A 14405-nucleotide genomic window follows, 5' to 3' on the forward strand; every position below is an offset into this window, starting at 1 on the left:
TAATAAAATCTTTCACTTATCTTTTTCAGGTGAAAACTTACAATAAGACCACAAGAAAAACTCTAAAAAGTAAAAATAAAATAATCAAATCCTTTTGAAGAAAAAGTTGAACTGAATTAGTTTTCAAAAGCAAGCTTGAATGTATATTTAAAAAAAAAAGAAGAAAACATACGGGTGACATTAAAATCAGTCTCGATTTTTGAAATCAAGTTATAAAAGGAAAGTGTCTGGTAACGTTTATGAATACATAGCCCCTTAGAAGCATTAAATAGAACAAGATTGCATAAATATAAACGACAATAAATACAAATTTTAAAAAGAATTTGACAGATTTTTTCCTTTAAGAAGCTAAATGAAATGTATAACTGCTACGTACATGACTTCTGGATTTCTTTCTTGTATAAACTAAACTCTTGAATATATTTAAATTGATATTCAGACTTTCAAGAATTAGATGTTCTAGAAATTAATATCAATAATACAACAAACCTGTCTTCTTCTTCAGTTCTTTCTCTTTCTCTTCTCCTCCATTCTTCACGAGCTTTTAAGAAATAGTCCATTTCTTCTTTAGTCTTCCGCATCTGAATCATTTTCATTTCTTCTTCCCTGAAATATTAAGCAAGTTGTAATTATAGAAACCAAAAAATGTAATGTAGGAATTTAACAAAAAAAACATAAAATAAATCTGAACATTCAAATTTTATTTGTAATATTATAACTAATTCATCTACACATAATAATTACTGTTGGTTGAAAATTATAGACTCCCAGTAATATAGTAAACTCGTACAATGAAGTATAAAGATATTTTTAGTGTTCAATAAAATATCTGGGGTAAATAACTTTTAATTCACTGTTTCTTCTATTTATAAAACCTTTGCGTTTTCATAATTCAATATGCATCATTTTCAATCTTTTTATCTATGCAACCATGAATAGTTTGTGTGAGTGTGTTTCATGTGTTGTACTTTAGGTAACAGAATATGGTTATAAGGAAAGTACTACGAATGGTAAAAAATCACCCTTACGCACATGTCGGCATTTCTTTATGTTTTTAAGAATCCTGGAGTTTATAAATATTAAAATGTGGACTTAAAAAAATTCTATATGTGCAATTATGTGTGTATGATGAGGTAGATTTTATGATAACATTATTTGGGAATGAATTTATTAAATTTTTGAAAATAAGTTGTGGGCACCAGAGATAATGTAAAGGTTCTATACTTTAATGGGGATTGGACTTAATAAAAATTTTGCTTATAAGTATTTTTCAGCTTACAATTCCGGCAGAAATACTACTAGAAAAATAGCACAAAAATGAGAATATTTTAAAATACACTTTTCTTAATTTTGGCTTTCTAATCTATTAACTGAAAATATTTCTCTAACTGCGGCATTATTAGGGTAGAAAAAAATTTCAACCCTTATAAGAAACTGAGGGGGTTAATAAAACATCCCATTCATAAAAGGAAGTTCTCTTACTTTTTCTTTTTTTAATCTACGATGTCTGTTCAGAAAATAATCGAACATCTTTAATTACATGGTAATGGAGGTATTTAGTGGTGTGCGGTTGGCAGAATTGTGTTCCGTATAACCTCCTCAATAACCACATGTTCTCGCATTATTGATACCTCATTTAGTTTTCATGATATTGTTATTTGAGTGCAACATGTTTAAGTCTTAGTAGCAATTTTTGTAATTTGCAATTTTCAGGAGCAATGATACAAAGTAAAATTTTGCATGAAACTGAGGAAAACTTTCACACAAACGTTTTAATTTTTGAAACAAGCTTACAGAAATGATGCTCTTGGTCGTATGCAATGTTACAAATGGTTTTTAGAATTTAAAAGTGGTCGACGGTCAACTGAAGATGACCCTCAACCAGGAAGGGCTTTGAATTCAACTGATGACACCACATTCAGAAAATCAACGATCTAGTGTGTGCAAACTACCAATTGACTGACAGAGAACTTGCAAAAGAGGTTAGCATCTCAACTGGATCATGCCATGACATTTTAACTGAAAAATTAAACATGCATCAAGTAGCAGTGAAGTTTGTTCCTTGTTTGATGATCAAACAGAAACCCCATGTTTGGATTAATAAGCCACCCCATTCATAAAAGGAAATTCTCTTACTTTTTATTTTTTTAATCTATGATGTCTGTTCAGAAAATAACAGAACATTTTTAATTACTTGCCAACAGAGGTATTGTTTAGCAGAAGAACATTGTTTAGACATTTGTCAGGAATGTATTGAACAAGTCAATGAAACATTCATGACAAAGAAACATTCATGCAAAGGATCATAACGGGAGATGAAAGCTGGGTTAAAATCGACACAAAAGTTCAATCGTCACATGGATTGGCAAAGGATTTTTATGCCTCAAGAAAGCACATCAGTCTCAATCCAATGTCAAAGTGATGCTCTCTGTTTTTTTTTATTTTGTGCATTTTGAATTCTTGCCTCATGGTGAAACATCGAATCATGCATACCATCAAGGTATTTTACAATGGTTATGTGAAAGAATCTGTAAAAAGGGACCAGAGTTGTGGCGAGACAATTCATGGTACCTTAACCATAACAATGTGTACACATACTCTCTCAGCTTTGTCAATTTGTGCCAAAAATCAGACGAGTGTTCTCCCCTCAGCCTCCCTACTTGCCAAACCTGGCTCCTTGCAATTCTTTCTTATTCCCAAAATTAAAATCAGTGACGAGAGGACACCATTTTGAGACTCTTGATGACAGTAAAACAAATTCGTCATGGGCCATTTAAAATGAAGCTTTCCATGACTGCTTCACAAAGTGGAGACACCACTGGAAAATGTGTGAAAAGGGAGGGGAGTACTTTGAAAGGGGCAAGAACAAATAATCTGTAAAATTAATAATAAACATTAAAACAAATAAAGGTTGGTTATTTTCTGAACAGACCTCTTGTAGAACTGAATCAAAAAAAAATTTCACAATAAAGTGTTGTCAAATGTGTTATTAGAGGAATATGACAATTAACCTCCGCCAGTCTTAAAAAAAATTCATATAAATAAGTTGTTATAAAATAATGCTGAATACCTCATGTCTTCTTCATGAATAATACGGGTAACTTCATCCAACAAACATTTATCTCTAAGAAACTGTTCAAAAGATTTTTCTCTTTTACAGACTTTATCACACATCTGTTCTTGTAAATCTTTTCTGTACTGTAATTTTTTTACATATTCTTCTCCAGCTTCCCTTGCTAAATCTTCCTGATTTTTTTGTATTATTTTTCTAGTTAATTCAGCTGCTTTATCTTCCTCCATCTACGAAAAATACACAAAGATTTTGTTAACAGAAATTAAAAAAAAATCCCTTTCAGCACGCTGGAAGGTGGAGGTAGATTTCACTGGTGCTAAGTAGGGGATAAAAAAGATATCCACCTTAAAGTTAAGAAAAACTTCAAATTTACTCAACATGTTCAGCATGTTGAAATGCATGTTTAGCATATGACATGCCTTCTTACAATTCCAGCAACATTTTGGTCATCTCCTGCATAATGGATGGTCATATCAAAAATTATATCAGACAGTTTTAGGTAACGTTTAGAGGACTAATGACCACTTTAAACTGAATCGATACTGTGCCTATTAAGGAAGGTATGATTTTTTTTGTCTTTGAAAAGACAAAAAATAGTAGAAACTTTAAATAAATTTTATATTTTACTTAATAAGAAAGTTATAGCAATATTTTTTTTTTTGAAAAAGCCCCACATTTCCAACCCCATGGTCCGATTTTGCCTTGACAAACGAATTGGACATGAAAAACATTTGTGCAAAACTGGTCCCAAAAAACCTCACTGTTGAACAGAAAAACAACAGGGTGGAAGTGTGCCGTGATCTTCTAGGGCAAATTGAAACTGATTCTGATTTTCTAAAAAAAATTATTTGAGTATGACCCAGAAACAAAATGCCAGAGCAAGGAGTGGCACACTTCAAACTCACCACATCCCAAAAAAGCAAAAACGAGCAAATCAAAACATGCTAATTTGTTTCTTAGATAGTAATAGCATTGTCCATAAGTAGTTTTTGCCTACAGGACAGACTGTAAATCAATATGTTAATAGAGAAATTCTTGAAAGACTGCGGAAAAGAGTTAAGACCAGCCATCAAAGACAACTGGATGCTGCATCAATGCACTTGTGACACTACATTCTCAATTAATTAGTTTTTGGCAAAGAAAAACACTCATGTAGTTCCTCAACCACCTTATTCACCTGACTTGAGTCCCTGTGATTTTTTCCTGTATAAGTCCATGTATAATTGGATTGCAAATAAAAAGTTTCTCTGAATCAGTCTCATTACTTTATTTACAGACCACATGTGTGTGTGTGTGTGTGTGTGTGTGTGTGTGTGTGTGTGTGTGTGTGTGTGTGTGTGTGTGTGATATATATATATATATATATATATATATATATATAAACTTTTGAACTGAAGGTGGTTTTGGGGTCTGGGGATGTGAAACACGAAGACATGTCAAAATTTTCCGGAAGTTGAATAATGATACCCGTTACAATAGGTAGCTTTCTTATGAAATCTACCTAACACAAAATTATATATTTTTCCTACAACTCCAACATTTAAGACACAGTTTCAGTTAATATTCTCCAGTCTCAAATTCAATAGTAGTGAAAATTGATTTTAGCTGAATTTCAATGACAAAATTACAGATTACTTCGATTTTCTTTTTTAGGTAGTTATTAGTCATTTGACTGGTTTTATGTATTCACTCATTTCTGTTGTGTGCAAATCTATTAACCGAACATACATTCTAAAAATCTCAATTATCAGTTTCATATATGCTAGATTTGAATATCTTCAATATGTTCAACCATCCTTGTTAGCCACTTTACAAAAGGTTTAATATCTTCATTAGGAATTTTACTGACTCATCTAATTTTTTATTTTTTCCTGTATAATACCACATTTTAATCAAAAGGCCTTTATTTTTTTTTATTCAGCTTTTTCTATTATTCATCTCTATTATAAGCTGTACAAAAATATTTTCAAGAACATCTTTTCAATTCTTAGATATATTCGAAACTTGTCGTCCTCATTTTTGCATAAAAGCTCTCCTTTGTATTAATTATGTAAACAATAAAACTCTGCACCTTTTGGGGTACTGTTTCCTTACCATAACATTCCTAGCCTGTTTTCTATTATTTCATTATCTTTGTATTAGTTTTATTTATTTTAAAATTGAATTTCTTTTTTAGCAAATAAATCTGTGTTATTCAATATTTTTTCTACATTATTTTTTCTTTCTGCATAGTCTGTTATGAATAACAATTTTAACAGTTTATTTTCTCTCTTTGGATAGTTATCTAAATTTTTCATTATATTTGTGTGTTGCTGTTTCTAAGTACAACTTTGAAAGCAATGAGATCAGACTATGTTCTTGCCCCACTTCCTTTTTCATCCTTAAATCTGATAACTGTAATCTGTTTCTTGTAAAGATTGTAAATAGTTCTTCTTTCCCTATACTTAATACAGATTTAAAAAAAATGTTATTCCAACTTACATTTTTTAAAAATTATTAATTCACTATACAAGCTCAAAGATTGTGCCATGGGAACATGAATGGAAATTTTTAGCAAATGAAATTTATCATACCTGACCAGGGCAGAATCAAATGTTTTCTCTAGCGCCACAATTGTCTCACAAGTTACTTTATTCCTCTTAAATGAAGAAATCTAAAACAAACCTGAGAGCTTTCCTTGTATTCATCATGCTATTTTTCATAAGCTATCCAAGTGAGTATTTTTTATATAACTGATGTTACACTGATAGTACTTGTTTTTCTCTGTTATGCTCTTTTTATTGCTCTCCTGATAGCTTGAAACATTAATTTTAATATTTATGATTTCATATTTTTTAGGTATAACATAATAGCCAAAACATCAAACTGAGACACCTGTTGTAGGACTTTATAAAAAATGAACTTTGATTCTGGTAAAATCTTTTTTACAGACACAATACACATTTTCATGTTATAATCAGTATTTGTTTTCTGCAGATGGTATACAAGTAGCAGGTAGTTGTAGACAACTCTCTATCGCTTTTCATGTAATTTGATGATTAGCAAATAGTATATCACACATATTAATAATGGAAATTATAAAATTGAATGATTTTGAATAAGTGAGTGCTACTCTCTATACAGTTAACAATATACATGTTAAAAAGCAGACTATCCATCTCACATCCTGATTTATGTCAACATCATCTGTAATTTTAAAACCACAGAATATTAAAATTTTGTATCATAATAGAAGTTTTTATCAATATCTATCAAATGTTCCTGAAATCCTCAATACCTCATTAAAATTTACTTCTCATTCGTAGACTTTTCATAGTCTACGAATGCAACAAATATTTCAAAATTCCACTCAGCTCACTTGGCTACTTTTTCTACCTTATTTATCTTCATCTATAAGAATCCATTTTTAAATTCAGTTTGGTAATTACTGGACAGTCTGAATACTCAATGAAAAATTAAAACATAAAAAATAATGTAACAAATTCATTCAAATGCATTTGTTTTTCCTTCAGTTATTGTAGATAGATTTAAACATGCTTACATATATTTTTAAGATAATTATTAAAACAGAAAGGAAAACGTGGATTGATTTCTGGAATAATCAGTATTAAAAAAAATCTGATTTTATTTTCAAATACAAGGCATGGTTCTAAAGTAAGAGCCAATTGGTAACTGAATGAGAACAGCTGAAAAAATGTTTATTTGTTAATAGTTTCAAATATTTACTTTATTTTTCTACATAATCACCATTTCATTCCAAACACTTCTGATATCACGAAACAAGCTTCTTCAAACCCACTGCATAAAATTCTGCACCACCTGGGATTATAGCCACTTTTGCACCAAGATTTTAAACTCTTTACTTTCCTTAAATTGTTGAAATGCAAGCCAGTTTTTGAAATGTACGAAGAGATGGTAATCACTGGGCGCAAGATCAGGACTGTAAGGGGGATGATAAAAAATCTCCCATCTGAATTTTTTCTGTTGTGCATGCAGTCATATGTGGATGTGCGCTATATGAACAACAATTCCTGAGTTCAGCATTTTCTGTTGTCAGTTTTGAATGGCATGATTCAGTTCAGTAGTGTTTCAAATAGACTTATGATATGATGGCTGTTCAAAATTCCATGAAATCGATTAAATGCACACCCTTTTTGTCCCAGAATACAGTTGCCACGATTTTCCTTCAAGTTTGGGTTTGATTGAATTTTTTGGTTTAGGTGAACCAGAATGACACCACTGCATGGATTGTTGGTTTGTCTCAGCATTAATGTACGAAATCCACATTTTGTTACCAGTGATGACATGGGGAAAAAAATTTGTCTCCCTCGAGGTTAGAATGGTTGAGAAAAGCACATGCAAATGTCATTCTGTGATCCTTGTGAGCATTTATCAATATTTTCAGCACCCATTGTATAAACAGTTTATGATAACCTAGAGTGTCAGTCACAATTCTCAACAATCTTTGAAACTTCTGGAAATTCTAGAGAAAGATTGCTAATTGTAAAGTAATTTTTCTCACTTTTGCAATCACACGCTCAATGAGATTTCAATCAGGACACTAGCCCTGCCACTTCTCTGTTTGTCATGAACATTTGAATGGCCTTCCTTAAAATCAAGACACCACTGCCTCACGTTTCCTTCATTCATTACAGTATGCCAATATGTTTCACACAATTGATAGCAAATTTCAGCTGCATTATGTTCTCTTGCATTTAAAAATTAATCAAACTTCACAAGTGGTGGGATCTGTTATTACTACACTCATTTTAACATACTGTTTCACAAACATTGAACTGATGGCAATGTGACAGTTACATGCCCAACAGACTCCACTTAAAGTTACTGTGCACGCACAAACCAATCAGTGTTGCCAATCACTATTTATAATTCATCAGCCCTTGCTTTTGAACCCCACCCTTGTATTATAAAATATTACATAATATTAATGATCAGATAAAATAATTATCTCTTACATTTTGCTATATTATTTAAATAAATCTATATAAATATAAAACCACTAAAGCATAAATAAGTATACTTTTTGATACAGCTCGGCTAATTTTCTTTCTTCTAACTGTGCAGCAAGATCTTTATTAATGTAAGCAGTTCTAAGTTTATTTGCCAATTCTCTTAGTTCGATATCTGTTTCACGCATTTGTTGCCTGAAAATAATGAAGAATATTAACCCTCTAGAAATGTTATAATTCATTAAAAGAAAAAAAAAATTCTACAGGTGTCTGTAGTATAGATTTTAATATTAGGAAATAAAAAATAATTATTAATATCAATATTAATAAGGGTAGTAATACAGAATTTAATGATAAATTTTTGGTCCTTAGTTCATGCTCTGTCTTAAATTTTAATTATAACTTACTAAAATATTAAAGTAATATTGACATATTTAATTTAAAAGAAAAAACAACTACAACTGATTACTTTTTCATTTAATCACATATTGACTACTTTGAGAGTAGTAAGTTTTATAGTTTCAGACTTGGGCTTAGGATGTAAAAAAGTATATCGAACTAAACAATTTGAAATAGTTTTTAATAGTTTATAAACTTTAATAAACTGATCTGTTCATTAACTATTTGGTGGTTTATTATTTTATGTTAATTTATATCAGTAAATATAAAACAGATTTTTTATATTGTAATAATCTATTATCATTATTGTTAACAACCTATGTATAACTAAATTTTTTATTTCGAACACTTTACAGCACAATGGTTAATGTTTTGCCACATTAGATAATTGTGAATTTTTCTATTACTTTCATTATTATATAATCGAACACTATTTACATGATCAACTTTGTTTTATAAATACATTAAGTTTGGAAATTTATGTAACAATTAATGTATTAAATTACTAGTAGAATATTTGTATAAAAATTTTATCTGCATTTCTTAGTAATGGTATAAAAGCAGCCATCACTAGTCAAAAATGATTGATAACATGAACCACATAAACATTTTTATTATTCATTTTGATTGTAATGTTTAAATAAACTTTTAAAAAGGGCCAATGCTTCATTTTGTCTGTTAGTGTTCATTATACACGTGATAATTTAACAAAGATTATTTTAGATATCAACAATAAAAGAAGGGTTAAAAAAATTTCATTACAAAAACAGCAATGAAATGAATATTTAGGATGGAATAAACCAATTTTATATACAAAATTGGTACAGTGTAATTTAAACAAGGTTTATAGAATATACATTAGTTATATTCAATTATTACTGAATTCTCATCTTGATAAAAATATGGTGGTGTACAGATTATAACATAGGAAATAAAAATTATTTTCACAAAAAATAACACAGGACTTTATTAAAGTCTAAATAGAGAGATTTAGAAGTTGCATAACAAAATAATATTAAATAAATATTAAAAATCTTTTTTCTGAAAGAATTAAAATTTTACTTAGACAAATTTAGCATGGTAAGAATGTTATATGAAAGTTATTAATAAAACAAGTGGAGTGTTAATGATTCATATTTTTTAGGTTTGCTAAAATAGTGTAAAATTTATAAAATAAATTTGATACAATATGTAAAAGAACACATATTAGTGAAATAGAAAAATTTTTTTGTACTATAAATATATAATAAATGCATTAATATAAATCTATATAATGATATGAAATTTACACACAAGCAATTTCCAAAGGTCTGTTCTTTTGTAGGAAAGAACACCATTTTATAAAATTTGTTGAAAATAATATTAACTGTTTGAACTTCTAGAATATATTAATACTGAAAGACTTTACAGTATTAAAAAGTTGATAATTATTATATCAAGACTTCAACAGTTTCTAGGGTGTGGTTTGCAGTCCTCTTTTTTTTCTGTTTAGCCTCTGGAACCACTGTAAGGTGGCTGGAGGATATGTATGAATGTAGATGAAGTGTAGTCGTACACTGTCTCTGGTCAACCATTCCTGAAATGTGTGGTTAATTGAAACCCAACCACCAAAAGAACACCGGTATCCACGATCTAGTATTCAAATCCATATAAAAGTAACTGCGTTTACTAGGATTTGAATCTTAGAATTCTTGAGTTTGAAATCAACTGATTTGTGATGATGAGTTAACCACTAGACCAGCTCGGTGGGTTGTGGTTTATACTCCTGTACTCAACTTACATCACTTGTGATTATAGTTATAAAAACAATCAGATTAAAATAAAATAATAAGATTTACTGTTAGTGTAATCTGACATGAACTGTATGGCATCAACATGAAGAAATTTCACACCAACTGAGAATATCTTGGATAAAAATTCTGAAGTCATCTTATAAAATCCAAATCATCTTTAAGGTTGAACAAACTGAACCTACACTAATACTGACATCACCAGTTTTTCTTCTTAGAGTAAATTGATGATCTTTCATAATTACATTCTGAATTCATAAAATCAACATTTTGGTTTATTAATGATCCACCAGAACATTGATTGCTTCTGCTATAACATTATTTTATTATATTTGTGTAACTGCTGTAGCAAAGGTGCTGTAGAATGTTGCTAAATCTTACATATTGTTAAAGCTTGGGCATCACTTAGGATTTAGTTAATGAGAGTACTGTGTTAAGACCTGCTTTTTGATAAGTTTTTCTCAAGGGAAAAAGTCTGATACTTTTTGATTTATATTATTTACTTTGTATATTTGAGTATTTGCAGCAAGAAAACTGTAACAAGACTGAGATTATTTCTGTAATGTTGATTTTAGTAATTTTATTTAAAAAGTAAATAAGTAAAACTGTCACGCAAAATAAAAAAGTAAATTTGCTACTAAAGCCAAGTTCTTATCATCTAACACAGTTTTCATTATTACTCTAGCAATTTCTGGAAGCAAATAAATCTCCTTTAATTAAATAAAAAATAAATAAATAAATAAAATAAAATAGAATAAAATAAAGACCTTAGTTTCAGTTCGACAAATTCTTCTCTTTTAATATTTGCAAGTTCAGCAGCAAGTTTCTCTTGTTGAGCTAATCTATGTGCCTGGAATTCCATTTCTTCCCTACCCTTAAATAAAACAATTTATAAAAATTAATAATCTGACAGACAAATATTCTCCTCATGAAAAGCTTAAAAAAGTAACAAAATATATAGAATAAAATGTAATAAAACTGATAAAAAGTGTGATAAAACTTATTTTATCATTAAGAAAAAAAATATTTATGAATGTATCCGTTTCATAGATGCCATGACCATAGACCACCTAACATGAGAAAAAAGAATCACTTCCAAGAGACACCATGGTCAAGAGTAACAAGATCCATGCTAATTTTACTAAGGTAAGCAAAGGAAGAAAGAAGTGGTTTTCCATTTCCTTTTTCACTGAGCATACTTGTAACATATCAATATTTCAAACCTATCAAAATGGAGTAAGATATCTACTCTGTTTATCAAAGAGACTGGCTTGAAAATGACCATTATTACACTCATAGAAAAACAACACCAGCTGATGCAGCCTATAAAGTTTTACATGGTTCACAACATTAAGAAAGACAGCATTAAGGATGATAGAGTAAAATGTCAAATTTACTTACTCCCCTATTTACGAGAAATAATACTGCAATGAGTAGAGAAGCTTCTTGTAATAAAAAATGCCAGAATAAAAAGGAGTGAGAAATTAAAGAACATAAATCCACAAACAGATTGAAAAAATCCAGAAAAACAACAATAAAGAAAGAATTTCATAGACAAGTGTAATTCGGACAATAGAAATTGTTACTCTTGAATGATTAAAAAAATAGGTCGGTTGCTATTACTACAGGTGAAGCCCTAGGCCTGGAGGTATAAATACTGCCTGAGATCAGTGGGATTGAGATCACTGTGCAGTAAATGCGAGGACAGTGTGCAAGAGCATTTGAAGTGAGTGTGTGGTAGGTGCATTCAAAGGTTGTCTCTCATACGGGAGCAAAATACCTACTGGGAGAGGTGACATTCAAGTCTGAGTGTAGGATTTTTCAAAACTGGTAGACATGAAAGGTAACACAGCATATTCAAAGTTGAGCCTATTCTGTTTAACAGTTTTGTTGCTGGGGGTAGGCTGTTTGTGAATTTCTCTTCTTATAGAATCAAACAGTATATTGATGTTCACAGATGTTTTAAGTGTTGTAAATTTGGTCAAAGGACTAAATTCTGTCAATATGCTTCACTCTGTATACGTTGTGATGATGAGGGTCACTGCGTGAAGAGTATCCTAAAATGTCTGAGGGTCCCCTACTTGTGTAAATTGCAGAAGGTTATGCAAGGATTGCAAACACTTGGTCGCTAGTAAGGACTGTGGTTATTTAAGAGCTGCTGAAATGTATTTTAATTCATGGTTAAGTTTGGACATATAAACTCTGAAGATACTTATATTGGTCAGATCAAGTTAGGTGAAACTGTTAAAAGGGGTCCCCTTCAATATAATTCTTCTGCAACATCCATATATGGTATAGGGCAATCTGCCAGGTTTTATTGATTGGCAAAAATGTTATACTGGAAGTAACAGTACGTCTACAGTTCTCTGTAGGAGAACACTGGATTGTGTCTTACTGAGGCAGGTTTTTGGTATTAATCTTTTGCTGTTAAACTTGTTATTGATGGTCTTGACTTCTGTGTTGCTAGTTCATATTTTCAAAATAGAGATACCACTGAGAAACATTTAAAAAAAAATGGTAACTATTCTATAGTGATAGGTGCTTTTTATGTGCTGATGTAAATGCTAAGTACCTTCTTTGGCATAGTGGAGTCACATATGATAGTGATGAATTGGTTGATTGTTGTGCAGTATGGATAGAGAGATCTTTAATGTTGTCAGTTAGTTACCAACATAAGCTGGAATGGTAGGTGGAAAGAGATTGTTTGCTGGAACGAATAATGATGTTAATGTTGGTAGGAATATTCCTGGTAGAGGTAATCCTTGGTCTGTTGTTGATGACTGTCCTAGTCATCATCGATTAATTATCTTTAATTGGTTAGGGAGTTGCAGGACACTTATAGATGTAGTGTCCTGGTTCATCAGGGGTGCTTCCTGAACAGGAAGGTGGACATGCCTAAATTTGTTACTATTCTTTCTGCTGGATTCTGTGTTTTAGACCAAAGTCTAAGATTATATTTAGTTGGAATCTGGCAGAAAGATTTTCTCTGGCTTTTATTGATGCCGCTGAGAATTCAATTCCCTGTAATTTGGGTCAAGAGAGAATTGCCCTTTGGTGGAGTAGACAGCTGTTGAAACAGTCCACGAACCATCTTAGGAGAGCTGCTCAGCAAGACAGTGATCCTGAATTGTAAGCAGTTTGATAGATAACTATCGAAGACAGAGGTCTAAATGTTTTCATTTGGTCAGGACGTCAAAAAGGGATTCTTAGCGTTATTTTATTAGAGAGCAAGGAAATAAGAACCCTTGGGGTGTTTTATATACAATCCTATGGCATAAGCGTAAGAAAAATATTCTTATTGGCTCTCTTGACCCAGCAGGGTATTGTTTTTCTAATAAAGGTGAGATTTTAAATATTTTACTTAACATGATTTATTGCTGAGTGATGTGACTAATGAAACTTCATATCATCTGCAAGTTGAAGACAAAGTTGCTGCTTTTTACTCTGATGGTTTATCTGTGGAAATTACACAGAAAGAGGTACATAGATAATTTACAGTTCTGGCATGAATAAAGGTTTTGTTGGAATTACGGTGGAGATCCTTGTTTCTTCTGTCAGAATTTATGTTTGTACTTTGACTAGAATTTTTAATAGGACGCTCTTTGCTGTCCAGTTTGCTAGAAAAAAGGTGTTTTAAAATTGTTTAAAGGCTGGTGTCAAGGACCCAACTGTGAGCTCCTCTTATAGAACTTTAATGCTCCTGCCAGTTATTCAAAAAGTTTTTGAGAAGATTATCTTACTAAAGGTTTTAAAAAGGTTATTTTGATTATCTTCATGTTACTGACAGATTGAATTCTAGAAAGTTGTTGATGGTTTTTGCTCAGGCAGGAGCACAGAAAATGCTATTCTTAAGGTAATGAACATCATTTCTTCTAGCGAGTCTAAAAATGTCTTAGATATCTTTTTGGACATATCAAATTACACATTTGTTTAATAAAAACACACAAAAAACAAAACTCTTTTTTCTTGGTGTAAAAAAGGTGCTGTAATTGATGATCTGACATGAAATAAGTCACTTATGAAAATGGCACAGCTATTTTCAAGAATAATGTGAATCTTGTGTCATATTTGGTAAGGAAAGTGAAGCAGTTTGCTGTTGCCTTTAATGAGACAAAGATACTGTTGTAAATTAGTATGTCAAGCCAACTGAAATTTAGATGATATTCAGCTGCA

The 14405-nt window shown here is 30.8% G+C and overlaps 1 protein-coding gene across 2 annotated transcripts in view; it reads right to left on the bottom strand.

The window, feature by feature from the left end:
• The window catches only part of LOC142326032 (meiosis-specific nuclear structural protein 1-like), a 608636-nt gene that overhangs the window by 22705 nt on the left and 571526 nt on the right, over nucleotides 1–14405 (bottom strand). For both annotated transcript variants that reach the window (XM_075368124.1, XM_075368123.1), the window contains 4 exons: nucleotides 11000–11106; nucleotides 8115–8238; nucleotides 3071–3300; nucleotides 490–606 (listed from right to left, as the gene is read on the bottom strand). In XM_075368124.1, coding sequence (XP_075224239.1) covers nucleotides 490–606; nucleotides 3071–3300; nucleotides 8115–8238; nucleotides 11000–11106 — 578 coding nt within the window. The remainder of the gene's footprint in view (nucleotides 1–489; nucleotides 607–3070; nucleotides 3301–8114; nucleotides 8239–10999; nucleotides 11107–14405) is intronic.

This window comes from Lycorma delicatula, chromosome 6 (assembly GCF_047948215.1).
Source record: "Lycorma delicatula isolate Av1 chromosome 6, ASM4794821v1, whole genome shotgun sequence".
NCBI classification, from domain to species: Eukaryota; Metazoa; Arthropoda; class Insecta; order Hemiptera; family Fulgoridae; genus Lycorma; species Lycorma delicatula.